Source organism: Bombyx mori, chromosome 19 (genome assembly GCF_030269925.1).
Source record: "Bombyx mori chromosome 19, ASM3026992v2".
Classification (NCBI taxonomy): domain Eukaryota; kingdom Metazoa; phylum Arthropoda; class Insecta; order Lepidoptera; family Bombycidae; genus Bombyx; species Bombyx mori.
The window spans coordinates 12,638,001-12,664,412 of NC_085125.1; the positions used below are offsets into that span (position 1 = coordinate 12,638,001).

The 26,412-nt window shown below is 36.1% G+C and overlaps 3 protein-coding genes across 4 annotated transcripts in view; 2 read left to right on the forward strand and 1 right to left on the reverse strand.

The window, feature by feature from the left end:
• LOC101735908 (alpha-protein kinase 1) overlaps positions 1-24,265 on the forward strand; it is a 31,151-nt gene extending 6,886 nt beyond the window's left edge. Inside the window, exons 2-3 of the mRNA XM_038017629.2 lie at positions 19,726-23,189; positions 23,777-24,265. Coding sequence (XP_037873557.1) covers positions 19,726-23,189; positions 23,777-24,110 — 3,798 coding nt within the window. The 3' untranslated portion in view covers positions 24,111-24,265. The remainder of the gene's footprint in view (positions 1-19,725; positions 23,190-23,776) is intronic.
• A 693-nt stretch (positions 24,266-24,958) lies between these two features.
• The window catches only part of LOC101736036 (oxysterol-binding protein-related protein 9), an 88,935-nt gene continuing 87,481 nt past the window's right edge, over positions 24,959-26,412 (forward strand). The window contains exon 1 of the mRNA XM_012688729.4: positions 24,959-25,172. Within this exon, the coding sequence (XP_012544183.1) occupies positions 25,071-25,172 (102 nt within the window). The 5' untranslated portion in view covers positions 24,959-25,070. The remainder of the gene's footprint in view (positions 25,173-26,412) is intronic.
• LOC105841346 (elongation of very long chain fatty acids protein 7) overlaps positions 25,956-26,412 on the reverse strand; it is a 33,757-nt gene continuing 33,300 nt past the window's right edge. For both annotated transcript variants that reach the window (XM_062674108.1, XM_012688733.4), the window contains one exon: positions 25,956-26,229. In XM_062674108.1, the coding sequence (XP_062530092.1) occupies positions 26,062-26,229 (168 nt within the window). In that variant the 3' untranslated portion in view covers positions 25,956-26,061. The remainder of the gene's footprint in view (positions 26,230-26,412) is intronic.

Consider the following 26,412-nt stretch of genomic DNA (forward strand, 5'->3'; position numbering starts at 1 on the left):
ATATCTTAAATTCACTTTCTAACATTGTTGTTATTATTCAAAACGATTCGCTCATTCATTAAAACTTTAAGGAAACCTTTTTTTTTTAACAATAACTTCATAAAAAACTTGATAAATGTAGTATTTTCTAGACTTTTCCGGGAATCGTAATCATAAATTAAAAATACTATTACGTAGTACAAAATTCACTTAAGTTGTCAAAGACTATTAATAAACTTCTATAATCACAGATTTCGCCAAGACTACACTTTAAACAATAAAGACAAACAATATATTTTAATCTATTATATTCTCAATTTGACCACAGACTATAAGCAATAAGAAAAGTTTAACAAGTAAACAAAAGTAAACAAAATGTATGCATATTTTAAAAAAAAATTACCATTCTGCACTCCTTCTCTATATTCTCTATAAGTGTGGAATATATCATACTCCTCCGTCCGCGCAATTTTCGTAAAAAGGGATACAAAGTTTTTGCTTCACGTATTAATATATAGATACAATTAATAAGATCGCGCGTTTTTATTGCTACCATATTGCTTCCGATGCTTCGAATACTCTACCTACTGGCTTCGTGGTCAAAAAAGTAGTTACAATTATGAATTTCAAACCAATACACTGATAAGTTGGTAATATAATTCTTCGGTTTTTAAATCTCATAATGACTAAGCTTTTATTGAAACAGGTGCTATTGTGCACGGCAAGTCGTGACGGCGGCAGAATCTTAAATAGGGTGACTGAGATCTTCAGAGTAGATTCCTTTGCCGATGATTTAGCGTTCATAATAATAGTATTTTTAACACGTCTTTAATAACTTATCTTGTGTCTATGACAAGGAGTCTTTCAATGTAATTTTAATTAGCTTCGAATCTCTGATTAACCAGGCCTTCATGGTGGAAAGATTTTTTTTTACCCGCAGACTTTGTAGTGTCTCAATCGAGAAATAAAAGAACTAAACTTTTGTATGAAATAAACTTAAAACAAACAAAAGGATTCCGTCCGACGGACACGTCAAAGGAAAAACAAAATTATTATTTTTATTTAATTCTGAGCATTTTCATATTTATCTATCTTTTGAACCTTCTCTACACTTCCACAAATAATTCAAGACCAAAATTAGCTAAATCGGTCCAGCCGTTCTCCGGTTTTAGCGAGACCAACGAGCAGCAATTCATTTAATTTTATATATATATAGATGTAAAACTTAATTTTGTCATGTGTAAAACTTGATATTATACGACTTTTATTTTATGAAATTTATTACTTAAATGACCCGATAGACGTTATGCTTTTCTGTGATCAATGAATTATGTATTGTGACTTTTCAATTAACCGAGCCATTTTCGATTTTATTTCAAGAACTGCCGGATTTAAACCTCTGTCGCATCATTGTCTAAGAATGTCTGAAATTAAACATGCTAAATCTCGTATATTTTATCTATAACACAGCTAAATATCGTATGATATTTTTTGTTTTAAGTCCTATGAAATAAGGTATAAATTGCAAAATTAAATGTCTAAACGATAAAAAACTTTTCCTATATAATATAATCCGTTGTGAACACACCTATTCCGGTCGGCAGCCTCTTCCGCGCGACCTTCAGTGAAAGTTCACAAAAAAAACCATTCGTCACATACGTAACTGCATTAGCGGACATCCCATGGAAATGTTACGGCACTCTCGCGCTTAAGCCTCTCGTAATAAGGGCGGCGGCGTGTCAAAACTTTTACTTTTTTGCTTATAAAAATAAAACGGTGAAAAATTTTCAAACCATTCGGTGTGTTAAATGAACCGTTTTAAAAGGTCTTCACGATAATTGATGGATTACGTATTGTTTGTTTTGTGGATTTTAGTAGAATCAAAAGCATGAATTCAAAATTACATAATATATTGTTATATTTGGCAAAAAATTAACTTTACCTTCTGAGTCGTGTGTAAAATAATTGTAATGTTTTTTTTTTGTTTCTAAGAATTTCAATGCACTGACTATATATTAAGAGGTGAAAGGATGTTTGGTTTAAGGGATTGAACTGACGATATACCAAAGGGTCAAAGGTTATTTGGTTTAAGAGACATTTTTGCAATTTTACAGGAGATCTATTTATAGTTTAAAAAATTATCTAAACAATTTTTTTTTCATCTATTTTAATGGAGTATACATAATTGAAGTTCAATTAATAACATCGAATTGTAAATACTAATAGCAAATAAAATATACCTGTAATAACAAAGATGTCGCATTTTAAACGAAATATCGCTTAAATCAAATAACTTTTCACCCCTTAATATAGTTTTTAGATGAAACGGTTAAAAATATACATTATACTACCGACCCGCCCTCGCTTCGCCTCCGAAACTGTAATTTATTATTGATTACTCCACTATTTAATGGAGGTTATTATACATATAAACCTTCCTCTTCAATCACTCTATCTATTAAAACAAACCGCATCAAAATCCGTTGCCTAGTTTTAAAGATTTAAGCATACATAGGGACAGATATAGGGACAGAGAAAGCGACTTTGTTTTATACTATGTATTGATGATGTCAGTTCTTAATTCATAATTAAGGATACCCAACGTATGCTTGTTTTTCGATAGATTCGAACGAAATTTGGAACGGCCGGGAATATAGAAACGACATCTAAATGTTATTTTACTCTATGAAATGCGGTAAAACTAATAATAACATTTGTTGGGAAATTAATTCGATTGATAGCCACCTCTGCGCATGATCAAAACATAACATGTAAATAAATATTTACTAGACTTCGTGGCGTGTAAAGCAGTTGGCATTTGAAATACCGTTTAGAATTTAGGCTAAGAGATCGTAACTAAAATGGACAAGCCACAACCTTTGGCATCGTAAGCGAGATTCCTGCACTTCATCAATATTATATTAGTTAGACTGGTTGGTAGATGACTCCGAATGACATATGTACTTGATTTTAAACTGATATGACTTATGTGTGTTTAATGAAAATAGATTTGTAGGTTTAGCTTTAATATGATAACGAGTCATAGATTCGGAACCATAGTGTTTGTAGGCGTAGATTGGTTTTAGAAATATCCCACTCAACCTGTGCATAGTTTGTATGTTCTATATAGGTTCTATATCGGTAGGCATAACGGCTTGGCTCTGCTCCAGGTATTGCTGTCATCCATGAGCGATGGTAACCACTCACCATCAGAGGGTCTCATGCATCTCTGGCTATTATTATTACACTCACAGCACAGTGGTTACCGGACCCGATTGCCATCTACAACGTAAATGCCGCCACCCATCTTGAGATATGAGTTCTATGGTCTCAGTATAGTTAGAACGGCTACCCCACCCTTCAAACTGAAAAGCATTGCTGTGAGCAGATATAGGCAGGGCAGTGGTTAGGTACCCGTACGGACTCACAAGAGGTCCTACCACCAGTAAGCTTGAGGGAGACATTTTCGGAGTTTGTGTTATTTGATAAAAGAAAATTGATGTCTAATTTAGTTTTCGTAAAGTTTTTTGATTTTTGTAGGTATTTCAGTAACAAAACTATTTTTAACTCTCTCACTTTTCCGTCAACTTAATATCATCAAGATGTATTCTATAATTCTTATTGTAATCCCCAGACAAATAATAAATGACCTTAATTTAATTTACATACGAGAAATGAATAATTCTAAGCTACAAATGTAATATTACCCAACGTTTTTAAACATTTAAACCAAAGTCCGGCCGTAAACGTACTGTAGGTATAATTTAGAATGGCCTTTATCTTTATATCCAAATAGTATTAACATGCCACGAAGACATTAATTTTATTGAATACGACATTGAATTATAAGGGAAAGTAGAATTAACATTAAATAAGTTTATTACCCACGCTACGTCTTCCGATATTCTACCCATCTTGTGGGTAGGCCTCCCACAAAATGGGCCGACGATCTATTGAAGTTCGCGGGGATCCGCTGGATGCAGACAGCGCAGGACCGGTCTTTGTGGCGAGGCTTGGGGGAGGCCTATGTCCAGCAGTGGACGTCCATGGGCTGATTAATCAAGCTTATTACTTTTACGTATTAATGAAAAACAAAACTAAGTAATTATGGTCTGGTGTACGATTACTTTGATAATGTTACAACGATGGCTAACGTCTCAAGTTAAGGGCATCAGCGATGTTGTTTCCCCGATAATAATTAGGTGCTTACTTGACTATAACTTGTAAAATACTTGAGACCTTAGAACTTATATCTCAAGGTGGGTGGCGCATTTACGTCGTAACTGTCTATGGGCTCCAGTAGCCACTTAACACCAGGTGGGCTGTGAAATAAAAACCTAACCTCCCTACGGTTTGTCAGCTCGTTCGCCTATCTATGAAAAAAAAACTCTTTCGATAAATACTACCTCGATCTTGTCTAGCTTCGCGGACGACACGTATTCGTCGCCTCAGATACCATGACTGAATACTGAAAATGAAGAAAAAAAATACAATACTCCAATCTAGTCTCCCCAATCCAGACTTAGTTTTCAGCAACTAGCAATGCTTAAAATAAGGATGATCGCGTGACCGAGAAGCTCTTAATTTGATACAGTCCTCGATAACGTCACGGTTCAGTAAACATTTGATTGCAACGTTGTTCTTATTCACACTAAGCTTTTACGTCACAGTACTGGCGTGATTGGAACGAAGATTATCCACGCCCAGTTCAGAATAATCTGTAAGAATGAATCACGTTTTAATATCTTACCACACAGTTCACTTCGGAAACAACTACTTAACGCATTTAAATCTATATTATATTAATACGCGAAGCAAAAACTTTGTATCCCTTTTTACGAAAATTGCGCTGACGGAGGAGTATAAAATTTCCCAAACTTATAGAGAATATAGAGAAGGAGTGGACAATGCTAATATTTTTTTAAATTAACGCCTATAAGATAAATTAAATCAATAAAGAAAACACTACACACAGTACCATGTATTTGATACACACACGGATACATACTATTTGTTTATTGTCAAACTTCTTATTGCATAAAGTCTATGATCAAATTGAGAATAGATTAAATATTATTTGTCTTTGTTAATATTTGTCTAAAGTGTAGTCTTGGCGAAATCTGTGATTATAGAATATACTTCTATAATCACAGATTTCGCATCGATAAATAGTCTTTGATAATAGAACCATATTAATATTCAAACTTATAATTTCATTTAATTATACTCGAATTTCGACTACTGCGGGACGACTAGTTAATATTATTTTATAGAGCATTCAAATAAGACTACAAATAAATCTTCTAAAAGCCTTGAGAGATTTCTCGCGGACTTGTTGCAATGAAAACTGTGAGAGCACGACAAATATAGAACACTCGTAAAACTACTTTACGACTAGATCTTACTCAGTATTCTACTGCGTTTAGAATCTAGGTTTTTTTACTGCTTCGACAAATGAACGAGCTCACAGCTCATCTGATGTGAAGCGGTTACTGGAGCACGTAGACCCTTGACATCAATTCTAAGTTTCAGTTCTAGGCAATACAAAGGCGGGGTCATTCTTCAAACGCCCTACCACCAGTAAATTGCCTTAAGACGTATTGTAAGCCAACATTGCTAAACCACTCATTTCTAAGTAGATAATTGAGGTAAGAACCGATACTTCCGATGAGGTCAGATATTGTAGTAGTATTATTAGTAGGTTGCTCGCAGGGACACGTTGCTATCAGTGCCCGATCTGTAACAAGTACTTATGCTTAGATTAATGAAATTACTGTTTGCTCATATTGAAAAAAAACAGGTAAGTGTTTCTCTCGCTGTTTTTTCTCAATTCTTCCAAAAGAAAATTGCTGTAATACCGCGCTCTGTATAACGCCAAGTGTGTTCACGAATGTTCTAGCTTGACACGCTTATTAACAGATATACGAAGGGGTACATATTGTCTCATAATTTTTCTGGCAAACATATTGCACTGGTGTCGCGAACTGCCGAAAACTTAACGGATCACTCATCCTCTTCGAACTGTCCTCTTATTATGAGATAAAACATTTCCGGGCCGGGCGTACTCCATGCCTTCGGTCAGTTGATATGAAATTTATTTAATTTCATTCACAATATTATGAATGCCACTACATACCTTTTATTTCGGGAAGGAGGCCGAACTTGATACAAGATGTCCAGGCTTAGAAGACTCTTCTAGGGTATGTGGGACTAGACGGTCTACAGATGTTGAGAGCAGACCGCGGACCCGAGGATATTTTAAGGGCCTACTCACCAAAAGACTCCACTTGCACTCTCTCACCCGACGTCCAATTTCCGCCCGGGGCTAAAACTAGGTCAGAGTGGGGGGTTCCCGTGGTTAACACTACAACCAGACCGGCGGAGCCATCCCGAAAACGTCCAAGTGACGGGTCTTCGAGGCGATAAAGGCCTGCTTAAGAGACATGAGATCGCAAGTATTTTGCTGTCAGCAGTCACTGGTGATTAGGCAAATCAATAAAGACATTGTTTGAGACCACAGTCTGATAAAGTGGTGCGCAAAACTTTCGATATTACAAATGAACTCATTACGATGCGCGGGCGTTAGTGGCTTTCTATATGATTCCGGCTCGACCAGTTCACTCGCTGGCTTACTGCTCCCCATTGTTAGACTACGCTATTCGATTATACCGATAACTCGATTAATGAATCGATTTTTTATCTAAGGCTGTGAGAGAAATAGTTTTTTAGTTTGTTATAAGCGCAATTTAACCCGCAACACTTGAACCAATATTATCTACACACTATCCGCCATTTATATTCAGTGCTGGCATCCTTACCACATTTCTATACATAATTCCTAGCTTGATGTAAGGTGGTAGGGAAGTAATTATGCGTTCCGTTTTGAATTATAATTTTGGAAAAACAAACGTTAGAAAAGCTTTAGGGTCTATCAAATTAGATCGCTTCGAAAACACAGTTCAAATGCTGAGGAAACTTCTTCAATATTCGAATTGTAATTTGGAGCATTCTTGATAAAAAGTATCATTATATTATATCCAAACATTTATTACCCAAATACAATTGCAATTGACCTCATGTCTCAAGACGAACGGCTGCATTCACATTGCGGTATATAACGACCAAACACCAAACGATCCCTGCGTCTGTCCGCTCATCTGAACAACTAAGCAACAATCAATGCAAATTCCACTAACACAATAAATACGCAAGTATTTACAAAGTATAAGCACCTTTAAACGTAAGCGGCTAGCGTGGTATGGACATGTGATGCGTAGAGAGAAGATGCATGTGACTAGGAGATGTATGGAAATAAATAAATAATATATAAATAAATATTTACTAACAATCACGCCACGTTAACTGGTCCCGTGGTAAGTTCGTAAAGAACTTGTGTTACAGGTACCAGATAACGAAAATAAATGTAAGATTTTTATTATACACATACATATATTTTAATTTACACCCATAACCCTGGAAAAGACATTTATATTTATCATACAAATATCTTCCCTTGGCGAGATTCGAACCCGCGATCCCCTTGTGTAGTGACCATGTCACTTACCACTACACCAGACGGCCGTTGGTATGGTAAATGGTAGTGCAAAGAAGAGGTCGACCGAAGAAGACATGGACGGAGTGTGTAAAATATGAAGGAGAGAGAGGAGTGAGTGTTGAGATGACGGCTGATAGAAGAGAATAGAAGAGTCAAAATAAGCTGTGCCAACCCCTACCTAGTTGGATAAGGTGGAGAAAAAGAAAGAAGAAGAAGCACATTTAAACGCCCAAGCCACTTAAGGCATTTTAACGAAAATCAGTATGGAAATAGTTTAAAACATGCCCGACAACATAGATTAACTTGCATCCGTGTAGTATTAAAAAAGTAAAGTTAACGCGGACGATATCTGCGAACAGCGTGCTTAGTGCGAGTTTCTTAACGTTGTCGATAGCGTAAAAGTTAAGCCAATTTTGTATGCAGTTGGAACAGCGCCCCTAGCGGTAAACGTACACATACGATCCTATTCCATACAAATATGAGCTAACTTTTACGCTATCGAGGACGTAAAAAAACTCGCACTAAGCACACAGAAAGCTAGTCCGTTATATTTTGGTCTTGCTTCGATCGCATGTCTAAAAGCGGGTTTCGTCATTCACGTTCATGTCAAAAGGCATTCATAACTTGATACTATGCGTGCAGTGAGCTCATCTGTCCATTTACAGTAACAACCAAAAAATATGTCGTCCTAATTTATTTATTTTCTTTTTATTGCCTTTGTAGGCAGACGAGCGTACGGCCCACCTGATGGTAAGTGGTTACCGTCGCCCATGGACTTCAGCAATGCCAGGAGCAGAGCTAAGCCGCTGCCTACTGCACTACTGCCTAATTATAAAGAAAAGGCGAATCATAGATCAAGTTCAGTGGAACGTCACTTTCTCTGACCGAGGACAAGGGTAATCAGGTATTATGTATTCAGAGAACACGAGTTCGCAATGACGAGGCCGATAAACGGATGTCTTTCAACGAATATACTTAGTTCGAAACGGAGAAATTCCTTACGACCACGATTTACGGTTTTGTTAGAAAACATTGTACAATGTGTAATAAACAAGGTTTTGTGTTTTTTTTATTGCTTATACGGATGGACGAGCTCACGGCCCACCTGATGTTATGTGGTTACTGGAGCCCATAGACATCTACAGCGTAAATGCCGCCACCACCTTGAGATATGAGTTCTAAGGTCTCAGTATAGTTACAACGGCTGCTCCACCCTTCAAACCGAAACGCATTACTGCTTCAAGACAGAAATAGCCAGTGTGGTGGTATCTACCCGTGCGCACTCACAAGAGGTCCTATCTATATTCTTGAGTAAATTTGAAACAACTTTATTTATATCTCCAACATTATGATCACTTAAATCTAATTACATATTCCGTATGAGACAAACAATCGAAGCGGCAATAAACATACATTCAGCTTTCCTCTTGAAAGGTGAAACGAATCTTAACATAATATGTGCGTTAGTAAGACAAATGCAAATATAATGTAATGGACGTGACCAAACGTTATCGACTTGTGCTTTCTATGTACGCAGGAAATGTAGGCATCGAATTTATTGATTTGCATTTACGGACCGCGAAACTATGAGCACCACTCAAAAATAAATGAAAAAATATAAAATACAGATAGACGAGTTAATTTAAGCCGCAATCAAATTTCTTTTATAAACATTTACTGGGTTAGGAATTCATAAATCCGCGCTGCATCATCATCATCAGCCCACGGTTGTCCAATGCTGGACAGAGGCCTCTCGTAATTTATACTACTGAGCTCTACCTTTCCTGCTCCTCCTCCTCGCGTCGTTTCCTCACTGCTGAGGGTCGTGACCATTATATGTCGACAAGATTTTGCTCCTTGTAATGTCCCGCCAGCGCCTCCGATCATTGGCCGCATGAAGGGCGTCGTGTAATGGGGACTCTAGTGTGGTGCGGATTTGGTCGGACCAACTTGTCGGACTGCGCCTTTCCTGCAGCCAACCTTTTTTTTATTTTTTATTTTATTACCCTTGTAGGCAGACAAGCATACGGCCTACCTGGTGGTGAGTGGTTACCGTCGCCCATGGACTTCGGCAATGCCAGAGGCAGAGCCACGCTGCTGCCTACCGCTTAATACTCTCCACAAGCCTCGTTTGGAAAATGACATGTCATAGCGCTCGGGAAACACCGTGGAGGGGAGCTCATTCAATAGCCGGATGGTACGTGGCAAAAAAGACCTCTGGAAACGCACTGCTCCAGATAATATAGATGAACTCTGCTCCGATGGCGGGAGGTGTGATGATAAAAAGAAGATGACCTTCGCAAATCACGCTGCATGTTACAATCGAATTCCTAAATATGGGTTCCTAATAATATGGGTTTTTAATATGTACTGAACAACTCGGTGGTGATTCAGATGATTGCTGAGTTGACGATCGTAGGTTCGATTTCCGCATTGGGCAAATATTCGTGTGATGAGCCGCTTTTTATGCCCCTCGTCTGGGTGTTAACTATCTACAGATATATTTATATACTTAAACGTAAATAAGTACATATATCTGTCTCGAACTCCCCCCAAGGCTAGTGTTAGCAAATTCTCAGGTTGAGTCCCTTGCGCTCACCTACCCCTTAAGCCCCTTAAGTTACCAAGGATTAGGTACGGAAAAAAACCTAATTCACATAGCACAGGAAATCCTAGCATGGGGGTCAAATTACCCTGGGTAACTTGTACCCAGTTATTATTATTAATGGCCCAAATTTGTAATAAATGTATTTATGTATAATTATGTACATATAATTCATTTCATTGTTATATCTAGTTATGTAGTTTATATCGCCAAAATTAACATTCAATGTAAATTTTAGGCTTAACATACATAATATATTTCTTATTCAGTTCTATTTACACATTCAAACATCTAAATATAATACATGTTTCATCATATTTTTAGAGAATTTACTAAGCGGGTCAAACTTGAATAGTAAAATCATAGTTAATACATACAATCAGGGACGTCTTAAATTAGGCTGGGGCCCTTGGGCACAAAAGAATTTGGGGCCCTTTTGGAAAGTAAAAAAAGCGAATTATAATAACATTTTTTACTGAGTATGACAATTTATTATAGGTAATCAAATACGGTATGATATAATATGTCATTAATGATATTAGAATGCTGCTGGTTTTTTGGTTACGATCAAGATAACGGAAACCGAATAAATGTGTGAGAGAAATCGTCGGTCCTTAGGGCCCCCCTGAGAATGGGGGCCCTGGGCACGGGCTCCGTGTGCCCTTATGGTAAAGACGGTATTGCATACAATAACAAATGAAACAAACTTTCAAATAACAACATTATTTATAGATAAAATACGGATATTAATCTCAATAACGTTACAATCCACTGACTTCCAATCGAATTCTATAGATTTGTGAATGTTGTTATTCTCACAAAGTTCGTGGTTATTACATGACGCGCTCTTGAGACAATGGCGATAGCGATGCGACCGCTTACGTAACACGAAAAAGCGTTTATTGCGGCTAATTGACGTCATTAAGTTGAGAGCGGACCGCGCAGTTGAACAAACACCTGTTTCATGAAATAATCATGTAGAATACTTAGATGTTTGTCTTCTTATTCAACTTGTAACTACAATTACGTATCGCACGTCACGAGAAATGCAAGATTTAGTAGTTATATATGAACTGGTGGTAGGATATCTTGTGAGTCCGCACGGGTAGGGACCACCTGCCTATTTCTGCCGTGAAGTAGTAATGCGTTTCGGCTTGAAAGGTGGGGCAGCCGTTCTAACTATACTGAGATCTTAGATCTTATATCTCAAGGTGGGTGGCGCATTTACGTTGTAGATGTCTATGGACTCCGGTAACCACTTAACACCAAGTGGGATGTGAGCTTCGTCTACCCATCTAAGCAATAAAAAAATTATTCGAATATTATTTAGGTGGTCGCCTTGACTTGCTTGTATGTTCATCATTATCCTGCCCTTCGCCCAGTTACCTGGGGTCGGCGCAACATGTTTTCTTCTTCCATACTCTTCTATCATATACCATTTCTTCTCTCACCCATACCCCTCTTACCCATATCGTCTTTCACGCAATCCATCCATTTCTTCTTAGGTCTACCCCTTCCTCTATGTTGTCCATAACAAATTATATTAAAGTAAATAAACAATTCAAGCAAATGAACCTTAGAGCAAAATTATTATTTATAATTAAAATTAAATTTAGTTTCAACAAAACACCTCCACCGAATTGTTACAGATAAAAAAACGACCTCACTGTCAGAGTCACGGTGACGAATGCATTACACTCATAACATAATAACAGTGAAACCATCTATTGTGTAACACGAAAAAGTGTTTATTTCATCTAATAGGCACCATTATGTTCGTCTTTGTAATTTAGAGTGTTCTTCGCTGTGTTTGAAGACACGTAAGTGCTATAATACAGTATAAATATATTGCTATAGAATAATAGACTGTGGAATGTCTAATAAGTAATAAAGTTATATAGGAAAGGAAGTAATATATTAGAAGAGGTTATAGGGGGAAGCAATGGTTATATGTAGTAAGCTAGAACTTGGAACGTGTAGTAGTAGCCTTGCCCAAAACACGTCATTACGGATCCTCCCGATCCATTAGCGGTGCTTTTAGGTACCACAAGCATCGGTCACCGTCTTGGTCGAACCCGTCGCTTGCGACGAAGGACTCGACAAGCGAATTAACCCATAGACACAGCCCACTGAGTTTCTCGCCGGATCTTCTCAGTGGGTCGCGTTTCAGATTCGGTGGTAGATTCTGCGAAGCACTGTTCTTGCTAGGGCCAGTGTTAGTATCACTCTGGCTTGAACCCCGTGCGCTCACCTACTAGTTAAGGTTACGCTAAAATAGCCTCTCAAACGGAGAAAAAAAAATTTGTCATTGCAAAGATACTAGAAAGGTAACACTCATTCTTGCGGACTAATAATATCACCGACCTAAATTGGAAATAAATCAAGTTTAACGGACTGTCGATGGTAAAATTGTAATATCTCTAAGAAACTGCGATCGCCTATCCTTATCTTAAAAATAACAGTTAAAAATACTAATTAACTATATAAGATTATTCAAACAATAGGCAATCGCTAGGACTTACCACAATAGCAATTTTTTTACACATTTTTAACTTTTGTTTCAACCGAAATAATTATATCGCCAATCAATATACTATAAAAAAATTAAGGTAATGAAACCGCTGTATACCTAAAGTCAAAGCACTCACTAAATCAATATCAGATTAGACTACATAACTAACGCATTACTAAACAGAAGTGGTCAAATGTAACAACATTAGTACGTCTTATCTCATTAAGTATGCACAAAAAACGTATCTAATTTATTTTGTCACAGTATAATCGACGGCAGCGCGGCGATTGATTGCCGACAATACACACTTAATTGCCGTTACTGACTCTGTTCTAATTGAAAACTACAAGTAACAAAGTACCATGACAATTCAAGTGGATAGCAATATAACTTTACGCCTTCGTCTTGTTATTATTCATAATTTTATAATTTTTTATATTTATTGCGTAGATGGGTGGACAAGCTCACAGCCCACCTGGTCTTAAGTGGTTACCGGAGACCATAGACATCTATAACGTAAATACCTCCACCCACCTTGAGACATGAGTTGTAAGGTCTCACTTTTAACAGTACAACGGCTGCCCCACCCTTCAAACCGAAACACACTACTGCTTCACGGCATAAATAGGCAGGTACTTACTCGTGCGGACTCATGAGAGGTCCTACCACCAATAACTTACTTTACTTAGTGATAGTGGTCACAGACAGAATTCTAATGGTAATATTAAATTAAGATTATATTAAATAAATTCATGAAAGTGATGACTGCTAATAAAATGAAGAACAGAGATAATTGAGGAATGGAAGACTACAGCTAATTAAATGTGCTAAATAGACATTTGACACAATTGACTTTCAACTCCACAGTCCTTTAACATAGCAGGAATGCGCGATGCGAATCAATTCGCAACTTCTTGCGGTGCGTCGTGGGAGCTCATAGATTTTTACAATGCGACGTCGCCTCGCAGTTTTGTGTACAAGCCCATAAGCGGAATGTCGCTTAACCCAAATAGCCCCTCGATACAAACATACACTGTAGATTTTCAAATATATAAACCGAGTCCACGGCCAGTGTACCGACACACCATAACTATAATCTAAAAGATTTTATTACAAAAGGATTTCTTATCGATCAAAGTGAAATAATTGAAATTAAAAAATATATATATTCAAATGTTAAGATTGATGGTTCTTCGTATCCACGTGTGACTGACATTACGACAGGGTAATTGTTAGAGTGCATTCATTACAAAATGTATTCATTGCACAAGTCAAAAATACTAGATGATGACCGAGCTTTGCTCGGTTATTTTTTTGATAACGCCATCTTGTTGTGTCTTTAAAGCGGTTAGTTGCCCTCAATTAAGAAAAATAGTATTATTATTCGCCAATAGATGTCGGGAAGAGTTGATTATTGAAAACAGGAATAAAATAACATTTTCTAAAAATAAATCGTAGCTAGATCGATTTATCGCCCCCGAAATCCCCTGTATAATAAATTTTATGAAAATCGTTGGAGCCGTTTCCGAGATTCAGATTATATACATATATGTTAATATACAAGAATTTCTCATTTAAAGGTATAAGATACATAAGTGTATGTAGATTCAGAGATATAGAATAACATAATTATGATACAGAATTCATTCACTGAGAATTAAAAAAAAAACTCTTACGAAATACTAAAAGAGCTACGATGTTACAATGCAAAAAGGAAATTTGCATCTCACGAAAAAAGTACCTACCATAATATTCAATTCACGAAAACAATTTTCAACCTTATTCACACTGAGCTTAAGGACGGCGTTGACATCCAAAACGAAAGTCAAAGTTAAATATGATGTAATGTCTACTGTTACTTCTTCACACGATCTAGATAATGATCGCTGTAAGGAAAAATAACACTAATTGACATTGTAAAGTTCCTTTCAGATCTTTATTTCAGATTTTGAGATAGTATTGGTGATATAAAGACCATTCTTGTTTGAATTCACACGATCAGATCGCTAAATCAAGTCGAAATTATTAATTAAAAACATTGAGAATATCTGATAAATTAAATTTGGTTTTTATAGAGTGTTTTCGCCATACATACATTTGACGTATTAACACTCAGTTTGATTAAATTGGTGTTCTCTTAGCCTCTCAATCTATAATCTAGCGAAATAGTTCAAAATGAATTGATTTGAAGCTACTTTTAACCGACTTCAAAAAAAGGAGGAGGTTCTCAATTCGACTGTATTTTTTTTTAATGTTTGTTACCTGATAACTGTTGACTGAGTGAATCGATTTTGATGATTCTTTTATGATTTTTATTAGAAAGCTGACGCTTCCCGTGTGTTCCCATTACAATTTAGTCCAGTTCTGATAATCCATGAGAAAGCCATATAAGTCTTAAAGCATTAAATACGTGCGCGACAAATAGATGAATAACTCAGTAACTCAATATCACGCCAACCGATTATTATTTTTAGTGTATATTAATTTGTTTTTGGAATATCTTTTTTTTTCTATTTGAAATCGGTTTTTGTTAAACCATGTCTATTTACAATTACAGTAATTACAATAATAGTGTTTATGACACCTAATGTGCGCTCAGTAGGTAATTAAAATCGGACCATCATCATTGACACCTCAAGTTTAAAATTCATTTAATGTAAAACGTTCTTTATATTGTTGTTGACATTTAAATAAAACTAGAGGTCCCGCAGTAGTCGAAATTCGACTATAATTAATTGGAATTGTAAGTTTGTACACTATTATGATTGTATTTTATACTTCTATAATCACAAATTTCGCCAAAACTATAAAAACTATAGACTATAAAAAATATTAACAAATACAAACAATAATTAATCTCAATTTGACGACAGACGTCAAGAACAAAATTTTGACAATAAATAGTATGCATGCGTGTGTGCGTCAAATACATGGTATGTAGTGTGTGTAATGTTTTCTTTATTGATTTAATGTATCTTTTATGCATTATTTAAAAAAAATATTAGCATTGTGCACTTCTTCTCTATATTCTCTATAAGTGTGTAAAATTTCATACTCCCTCCATCCGCGCAATTTTCGTAAAAAGGGATACAAAGTTTTTGCTTCACGTATTAATTTAAAGATAAATTCAAGATAGATCTTTAATAACTACTAAACAAAAAATACGGAAATGGGTCTATCAACAGAACAACAGAAGAAAAATGGACAAAGCTAACTACTTTGTCTTTGCCTATTTATGTATACATAACGATAATAGTGCGGGTATTATTAATCTAACATCAGTAAAAACAATGTTATTTCTTCACTACTGAAGGTTCTGTATCGTTATTCATATCTATACTAATATTATAAAGAGGAAAGATTTGTTTGTTTGTTTGTTTCGAATAGGCTTTGAAACTACTGGACCGATTTGAAAAATTCTTTTTCCATTAGAAGCCGACATTGTCCCTGATGAACATAGGCTACTTTTTTTTTATTTTTTTTTATTTTATTTTTTTGGTTTCATGTGTGTTTTAATGTTTCCGAAGCGAAGCGAGGGCGGGTCGCTAGTACTTAATATATTGATGAACTAGCGACCCGCCCTCGCTTCGCTTCGGAAACTGTAATTTATTATTGATTTCTCCACTATTTAATGGATGTTATTATACATATAAACCTTCCTCTTCAATCACTCTATCTATTAAAAAAAAAACTTCAGAGGTGTCAAGGGACACCCGGATGGAACGAAGTTCCTTTCGATTAATTAGTGAAGGAATTGTAATTTTTTTTTAAGTTATAATAATAAATTACGGCATTATGAAGAAGAAAAAAACAATACTATGAACTAAATTACTATTGTTGAAACGCTATCTCGAGAAACTGTACTCATTACGCGGACCAATCGGATACGAGCAATGTCACGCGATAAGCGCCTACACGTTGATTGGTCAGAATGACGGATCTAAAAAGTGTCGTGACAACTTTTCGTAAGAATTTTTTCCGTCTAGCCCCCTTTCACAACGCGCGATAAGGAGCTTCGTTCCAAAACCGCAACAAAATGTGTTGCGTAATTTTAAAGATATAAGCATACATAGGGACAGACAGATATAGAAACAGAGAAAGCGACTTTGTTTTATACTATATAGTGATACCACGATCGAATCATCGACCCGAGAACTCCAATTACAAACATCCCGTTGAACTTGCCTTCATCAACAAGTCATCAATTCGGAACGAACAATATACGCGGTGTAAACAAGACCACCCAGTATTCAATAAGCTGCAATCATGTATTCCCCGCGGTCGATTATAGTTTTTCCACCGTTTCCCACGGTGGGAAGGCAAATTATCGGCTTCCTGCGCTTGCGTACCGCAGAACACGATATTGGTACAAACTGTTAGGGTCTGCGGTCTTCCATTTGAATTAACCAAATCACAATAATCTCATTTTAGTTTTCGACAAATTGACTTTATTGCTCTTTTGATGATGATAAAATCTACCATAATCTAAATGTTTGACACCAATCAAACATATCTACATAATAATATGTAGGTAGTACGTATTAAACAAGATGTTGATATATATAACTACGCAAAAAAATAGTTCACTTTTAACTACATTTTTCTCAAAGTTTTGTCCACTGATCCACAAGATGTGTATCATTTTTTTTTCATCAAATTCAGATCGAATCGAAAATTTACCATATAGATGTTTTTGTAAAGTCTTCTAGAGGACAGTACTTTTAATGAAAATTTTAAATGTTATATTAAATGGTAAATGATGTATTTTAATCATAATTATGATATTATTGTATTGTTCTGGATTCTTGATACGTGAGAAAAATTTCAAGTTAATCAGATGTCTTGAAGTTGCTGAAAATAACATTAAAGTTTCCGTTACACATATAGAAACAGGTCAAGCTTTAAAAACAAAAAGAAAAAAAAGAGGTTTTATTTAAGATATTTCCACAGTAACAACACAGTGGCAATGTTGCAAAACATTAAATGCATCTGTGCAACAGCTCTCAGTCAGAATCAAGTTAAAAATTTCATAATTCTATTGCAACGTTCTTTACCATTATCTTTAGTGTGAATTTGCATGTATTGTACGTACGTTACATTATATTTTGTGGCGACATAATAAAATCCGTCTTAATATACATTTGTTTACTGTTGCCTCTCACCGATGTTGCCAAAGTAAATATGTTGAAACGTTAAGTTTGATATCTCCTTCAACACACAAACCATATTGTTTTTGATGATATTGACCACGACCACACTTATTAACAACTAAGTAAGTAAGTCTTACATAAGTTATAAATTATTTTAAACCGACTTAAAGCAACTTAAGTAATAACCTTATTACACATTAATTCGAAGATGACGGCGATATATTATAGACATGACAGTTTATTAATATTTATTTAAATTTGTATCATACGCATGTTTTGTTGGAAAGCCGCAATAAAACGCTTAATGGGCCTCGTAAGAACATTAATGTCTCATTTACATTAACATAACAGCAGTCTCAACTTTCTTAAAAGATTATCAAAGATTGTTTTAGATTGTCTCATCTTGTTAGATAGGGACGTTCTTATATCGATATATGCTACACTTAATAAGCATTGTTTTTATTCTAATGACAACATTTAATTAATTAATTAAGTTAATTAACCTCTAATATTTTTTGTATGTCTCAATTTTCGTACATCGTTCACGTTCGAAGGATTGATTTGAAAATTTCATCGCCTTTGGTAACAAAAGCCACGTCATAATATCTAGTGAGGTGCCATCGTGCACCGAATATTCTACCTACTCTCATTTTTATTGGAATGCTGACAAACAGGTTCTCATTGGAATTTTTTTGAAATGCCCCAAGTTACGAGTGGCTAGAGTCTTTGAGAATTTCATTAATGTAAGACTCAGATCCTTGAGGCAAATGATTATAATACAAAATTAACACGAAAAAGAAAACCGACTTCAATCGTTATCGTCAATGTTGTGGAAGTCAATAAAATATGCATCATTAAAGATAAGACTTCAAAAGTTTCGATATTTAAAAAAAACGCTGTCAAATTCAGTACCATCTCTTTTATTATATTCTGTTATTACAATCTTTCACATTTCTAATATTAGTCAAGCTAAAATTCACAGTCTAATAATAGTTAATGTATGTGCATAATTAAAGATTTACAATTACGAAAACAATTCAAATGGTAGCCAAATAGTTTATTGGCATTACCTTTTCTTTTAGTTATTTGCATTACCTATGTTATGTTATAATTATTTTTGCAGTTAATGAATGCCTCATCGGTTAAACTTTCATTCCGTCTAACTAACAATACGTCAAGTTTTAAGATTTGAATTGAATGAACCTACCATTGAATTAATATTTCATAACATTTTAATTAAATAACATTCGATTTGATAACGTTGCGAAAATGCTAGGGTACCTATGCAATTAACAACACAATCGATTTAATGCAATAAGATCGATTCATTGAACTTGCGTGATTAATTAAGTGATATGACCGTGTAATGTTAGGTAATTCATATTCATTCTCTAGCTTAAATGTATATCGACGGTTGAAAAGCAAACGTGACTAAGCGACAATGCGTGAACTTTACAATAGAATAATTTCAAGTTGAATTACCTGAAAACAAAATTTATTTTAATGAATCTAGCTGTAGTAGAATCTAGCTAGTAGCTGTAGGATTGAAATGATTTTAATAGACCTAGAAATATAAATTTTTTGCGCATCGAATATAGTTATTGCCTATCATTTATGTACAAAGCAGTTATTATCGCTTAGTCACGTTTGCCTTTCAAGCGTCGATATGTTCCCGAACACCTTTGTATATTGACACCATTTGAATTTGTTCGTGTTTTAGTGACAACAAATGCTGACTTCTTTAAGTAGAACGTACCCTTAGAGTAAATAAAGAGCATACATACGTTTAATAAACTTTAATTTATTTGATTACATACATTAAAAAAACTTTATTTATTCGAGTGGCATTATTAACATATAGCCATCGATACTCCATTTCAAAAGTTTGTAACTATTGTAACGGTTTCTTTCTTGTTTGTTTCAGGTCACAGCCGTGGCTGTGCTCAGTCTAACATGGGCGAAAAATTCGACGCTTAAAACGAAACCCAAACGACAACTAGACAATATTCGAACACCTCAAAATCTACAATACTCACTGGTACTCCCACACTCAAGAGTGGCCCACTTTAGGTCTTTGTCCAACAACAAAAGATCGTCATCTGGCGTGCCCAAAGGCAAGCTTCCGCCCTATGCTGTCCAAATGGAGCCTGTTGTTCAATATTCACAAAAAGATCCACTTTACGACCCTAATCACGACAAAGTCGACGAGGTAGTGGAAAACAAAAACGAAATTCACGCGCAATCAAAAATCCTGAACGTCGATGATCAGTCTGGTGAAAATTTCGGACCGCCTTACGGATCATTGCCTACAGCTCCATTATACAGCCACGATGCACACCCTCACTATTACGAAGCACCCGAACCAATAATAGAGATTATCATCAAAGAATCCAATGAAACATTACCTGCTCCTCAACCCCAACCAATACAGAAGAAAAAGAAGGAACCAGTGCACGTCTTCTATGTGAAATATAGCAAAGACCCCCACTCAAAAGATAAGGTTATTTACGAAAAACCTATACCAGCTATCACCCCGTCCACAAATGAAGAAGATGATCACCACGATGAATACGTTACAGTCACTCCTGAACCCATTTACTTACCTGCTAAAACCACTACTTTGAGAGCTATCATTAAACCTGAATCTGAAGTATATCATAGTGATAGTAGCGTAAAGATAACTTTTGGGAACGAAGGTCGGCACTATAGTGATAGACGTGATGGCCAAACTGAAGATCATGAAGAAACAGCCCCACAGCCTGCGATTGCATTTCCCAATCAACCTCTCCAACAAACCCATCCCGCTTTAGAAAGATCAGCTTCTCCTAAGCCACAATTTGTGGAAAGCGTTACAAGACCGAATGCTTACCTTCCAAACCCAAGCGTGCCAACTTTTAAATCTGAGTCTTCCCATGCCCAAAGTCGGATTCAATTTCAACCTCAGTATTTCCCGACTGAGCAGCAGCTACCAAGGCAAAGCCCTTCAGCTTCAACGTTTAGATCACAATCACACATTCCTCGAAATCCCTTTGGAGCTTCATCGTCACTGATTCCGAATCCTGCCTTTGCCAATGGTCCCACTGGCCCAATATTTGAGAGGCCTACTGCATCAAGTCCTGTATCACCCGCTTTCCCACCAACACATCATAGAGCTAATCCTCCATTCCAGTCACGTCCGAATAATCCTCCTTCATTTGGAACCAGACTACATGTTAGCGGACCTCCAAGAACTAGTTTCCCCTCAGGACCTCAAAGACCTTTCCACCCACCCCAATCGAAACCCAATAATTATTTCGACGAAGCTAAATATTTACAAGAAAACTATCATACTATAACTACTGATCAAGTTTCTGCCCAAAAAGACCAAGCATTAAAAACTCGTCCAACGCAAAACCTTAATCATCTCACACAACCAAGTCCTAGTCCAACGCCTGCTCATTTCCAAGAGCATTTTAGAAGACCTCCAATAATACCTCTCAATCAACAATTACCACAACAGAAACCACCTAAACAGTTTTCAGATACAGTTCACAGTCAAACATCGTTTACCGCTAGTCCCAGTAACTCACCCTTCTTCAATCTGAAGCCATCACCTCCTCAGATTGATAGCCGTCCATTATTTCATCAAGGTCAACAACCACTAAGTTTTCATAACGGCCCTTTGCCATCCTCTAGACCGTCGCTTCAATTCGGATCAGTGTCCCCATCACCCCCGTCTTCCAATCCCTTCCTCCCGCAACCATCTTCACCAACGTTATATAACTTCCATCAACAACTTCCTGTAGCACAAGACCCAAAAAGCCAGTTCCATATTCAAAATTCACCCACTGAGAGGCCTTTTCAACAAACACATAATCCCTCGGAAAGACCACCAGCAGACCATCAAGGCAACTACCATGAACAGTCAAAACAACAGCATCAACAAACTGTAAACCAGTTTGTACCAAACGGTGGAGAATTGGTACCGTCTATTTCAGAATATGAACAACATATTACCCTCAATGGTCCAACAGCGTCTCCTAGTTTTGACAACTTTAGCACATTCCAACCTTCTCCAACACCAAGCCAACCTGACATACAATATCAACAACAACAACAACGTTATCAACAGCAAGAACAGCATCAACAGCAACAAAAATACCAACAGCAGCAACGGCAGCATCACCAAGAACACCAACAGCAGCAACGGCAGCATCACCAAGAACACCAGCAGCAGCAAAATAACCAGCAACAGCAGCAACAACGAATTCGCCAACAACAAGAACAACAACAACATCAATATGACGCTGAGCAAGAACAAGTTAGGCTGCAGTTGGCACAGAATGTCCAGAAACAACAAGAAGAGATACAACGACTTCAGGCACAGCTTCTACAAAGCCAAGAACAGCAACAGCAACACCAGCAATTCTATAAACAAACGCAAAACAACTACAACCAACAATTCGAAGCTACCTCATCTAGATCACAATACATACAGGAGAGATCTCGTCCGCAACCCACTTACGTGTCGAGCACATCATCGCCACAGTACTACCAATCGACATCTGGATCAGTTGAAATCGGACCGACCACTCCAAAATATGTATCATCAACCGCTAATTCCGTCAGCTCAACTCCTGAAACAAAAAAGGAAGAAAAGAAAAATAAGCCCACAATCGAACTGCCTGATGAAGTGCCAGATGACCTCCGGCAGCAACTCTTATCATCTGGTATCTTAGACAACGCAGATATAAGTGTACTAGATTATGACAAAGTAGGTGATACACCATTAGACTCTCTACCCCCAGACCAGCTGGCAAACTTCTTTAGTGCCGGAGGAGCCCAACAAATTTCATCAAGTGAAAACAGGCCTATTGTTGTCAAACCAGATGGAAGTCATATTGAATCCAGAATAGACCAAGACATGGAAGATGACCAAGAAGAGGCAGCATCAGAAAATGTACCAAGTTACGTTGCCCCGCCGAAACAAGCAGTTGAAATGAAAGTTGTCCATTTCGATCCGAAAACTCCTGAAGGTCAAAAAATAGCAGATGATTATGTACAAGAGAACGCCACCCAGATAGATCCAGTCGCGTTAAATGATAAAAAATATAATAGGTATCTTCCATTAAAAGTATCCGGAAACCAGTTTCCTTTACCTGACATACTCAAAGGTAGGAAAATAACGTCAGTGGTCGTATTAGCACCAGTTGAAACAGAAGTCCTCAATGGTGACCACACCAGGACTGAGAGAGCTGCAGAAAACAATTTGAAGGGCATTAAATTCGTTGCTGGAGATAGTTTGCAGGACTTGCTAAAGCGACCGACAAAAGACAATTTTGAAAAGTGGTTGCAGGTGGAAAAGATGACCGCCAGCGACTTACAGTCCATCGTACTGCTTGTAACGACGTAAGTTTTTTTTTTAATACCTATCATGCAAGATTAAATATCAAAGTATTTCACAATTGTTTTGATCGCAGTAGATGAGCAGAGCTCACTGTCTACCTGATGTTAAATGATTACCAATCGCTCTCAGATAGCATAGCGTTCATACCGCCATTCAACTTCAACTAGACGTGAAGTCAAAGTCTCTTGTTCGGATTATTATTTATTTATTTATTGCATTGATGGGTGGACGAGCTCACAGCCCACCTGGTGTTAAGTGGTTACTGGAGTCCATAGACATCTACAACGTAAATGCGCCACCCATCTTGAGCTATAAGTTCTAAGGTCTCAGTATAGTTACAACGGCTGTCTCACCCTTCAAACTGAAACGCATTACTGCTTCACGGCAGAAACAGGCGGGGTGGTGGTACCTACCCTTGCGGACTCACAAGAGGACCTACCACCAGTAAATTGCAAGTATTTTACAACCAGGAACTCACTAAAATTAAAAATAATGGGAAGAGTCTGTTGAATAATAGCACTCGACATAAACTTCATGAAATTACACATTCAAAGTCTTTTTACTCAGAATTATTTCTTATGGTTTACAGGAACGATGAATCTACAGCAGATAAAGAAATCTACATGTACGACATCACATCGGGCAACATCAATAAATTAAGTGGGGAGCTATCAAACGCTTTTGTGGAAGCTGCTGAAAATAACTCATTGAGTAAAGATATTGAGAGTTTGGCAATCGAAGGTGAAGGGATACCGGAAAATTTTAATAGAAAAGACGATAACGCTGCTGAGGGTTCGGAAAATGTGCCATTATTTGTAGATTTATCAGGGGTTAGTATAGACAAGGACAAGGAAAACAGCAAAGTTTTAATTTCGTCAGGTTATAGTAAAACGAAACACGGCCGATCATTAAGACGACACTGACTTACGTAGTATGATAAGATGTTCGAATTTTGTAAATAGTTTTAATAATAGTATTACTAAATTAAAAATCGCGACGCTAATTTTATTAATTAGATATAGCTTTATACACAAGTGATGACAGTTGTACAATATAAAGTAACTGCCCTTTAAAATGATTTGATATTTTATTTTCAGTTTACTGAAATTCATTTTCTTTTCGTTGATTAGGTACAACCATTTTATCTCTATAGGTATATTACTAAACAGTACCTAATGACAGACAGGATGAAACAATTTGAAGGATACGACAGCAATTAAATAATACGTTTGAGATTTCAAACCTCATATTTCATGGAGGCACATAAATTATGATATCTTTTGGCTTTGGTCTACATCGGGAGAGCCATGAACTTCTTTAGTGACTCTAATAGTCTTTATCGATTTACACTATGTGACAATGTCATTTTTATTGCGGTCTGCATAATTTGAGTGTACACAACTTTGAGAAGAATGCGGCGAACTATGTTAATTTTTTTTTGTTAACGATTATTTATTCGAACTTAAACATGTTATGAATATGAGCTACCAGCTGTTTAATATCCGTGTTTCTAGTGTGGAGAAATCAAAACAAAATTGCTATTAAGCAACAGAGGCCATACTATTCATGTTTCTCAGATTCTTAACTGATATTGCTTTAATTGATTTCATTTCAATTGAGTTCATTCCGTTTGATTTTATTTGTGAAAGTTTCACAATGTAGTTACAGCTTTTAAAATAAAAGACTACGTTTCTTCACAGACTACGTTTCTTTTGCCTGACAAATGGACAAAACAAAGCTAAGTCAAAGCATTACTGACACTTGACAGCTGTCAAAGTCAAACATATGGATTATTTACGGTAAAGAGGTTGTGCCGCAGTGTTAAATTTTCAGTTTATTTTCAACTTTTCATGACTTTTGTTTGATAACATTGACTTATAATAATGATGGAGGGCTCTCTTAGTAAATGGACCAATGTTATGAAAGGATGGCAGTACCGTTGGTTCGTGCTCGACGAGAATGCTGGTCTCCTTTCTTATTATACGGTAAGTGACGTATCATTTCTTTTTATCGCCGTAAATCATCGGTTTCTTTAGAAAAGATTCGCGCTAAATAAATATTTATATTAACACCTGCAATCGTACAATAATAAATAAAACAATACTCTTGCTTGTTCGTCGTATCAAAATTGTAACAAAATCTAAATTTTGTCCAAATAGATAAGTTTTAAAAGTAAAAAGTTACAGCTGACAGTGTGAATCAAAATTTATTATTGTAAAACTTAAACTGATTGATGACATTAACTCTTATTAATGGAAAATAAACAAAGATGAATGTTCCTGCTTCTAAGACAACAAAAACACTTTAACTATCTATGTTACCATGGAATATGAACTCCAAAGTATGTATGTACGAGTAGAATAATGAATTTGTCAATTCATCTTAAAAATATTATTAAATTAGGAATAAGGGAAATAATATTTGTGTTGCAATAGTGTGTTTTGACCCCCAATATCCCTTGAACATCATCTGATCAGATTAATCTCACGAACCGAAGACATACTTTTGTTACAAAACTTATAATAATAGAATTCTTGTTTTATTTTATTGTTGTTGTTCTTAAATGAACACCCCAAAATAATACTCTGTATTTTTGATTAGGATGAACTTGCCACTGTACAGTTTACATATTTGTTATATCATCAGCCATAGAACGTTTTTTTTTAGAAACCGCATTGATAGGTGGAAGCATTCTTAAGGGTACGACTTGTTTATTAAAAACATTTAGGTAATATCCATCTCAACAAGGAAAAAAGAAAACAATACAGTTACTGCATTTTTTTTTTATTTAGGTGCTAATTTTCTGAATCTAGTTAATTGTTGATAAAAATTAAACACAAATCTAAGGTTGAAACATATCAACTAGCCGTAACATTATTTACTAATTTTATGATTTTCACTGTAATTCTTTTTAAAAAATTCATAGAACATGTAATATACAATTAGTACATTTGGCAAATACATATACGCTATAGTGAGGGGGGCCGGGCAGCTTGGTAGGAATGCCTGCAATGCGTGTGCCAATAAGACTGTAAATTGAACCTGTAAATGTAATTAAGCCAGTAAACTATTGGAAGATAGAAATATTTTTTACATCATCAAAAACATGTTAACAAACTAAATATTTAGCTTAGATAGCAAGATTGAAAAACACTTAGAGAGTACTCAATTTGTCGTAGTAAATCAAACGTAATTTGGTAAAATGAGTCAACAATTTGACAACAA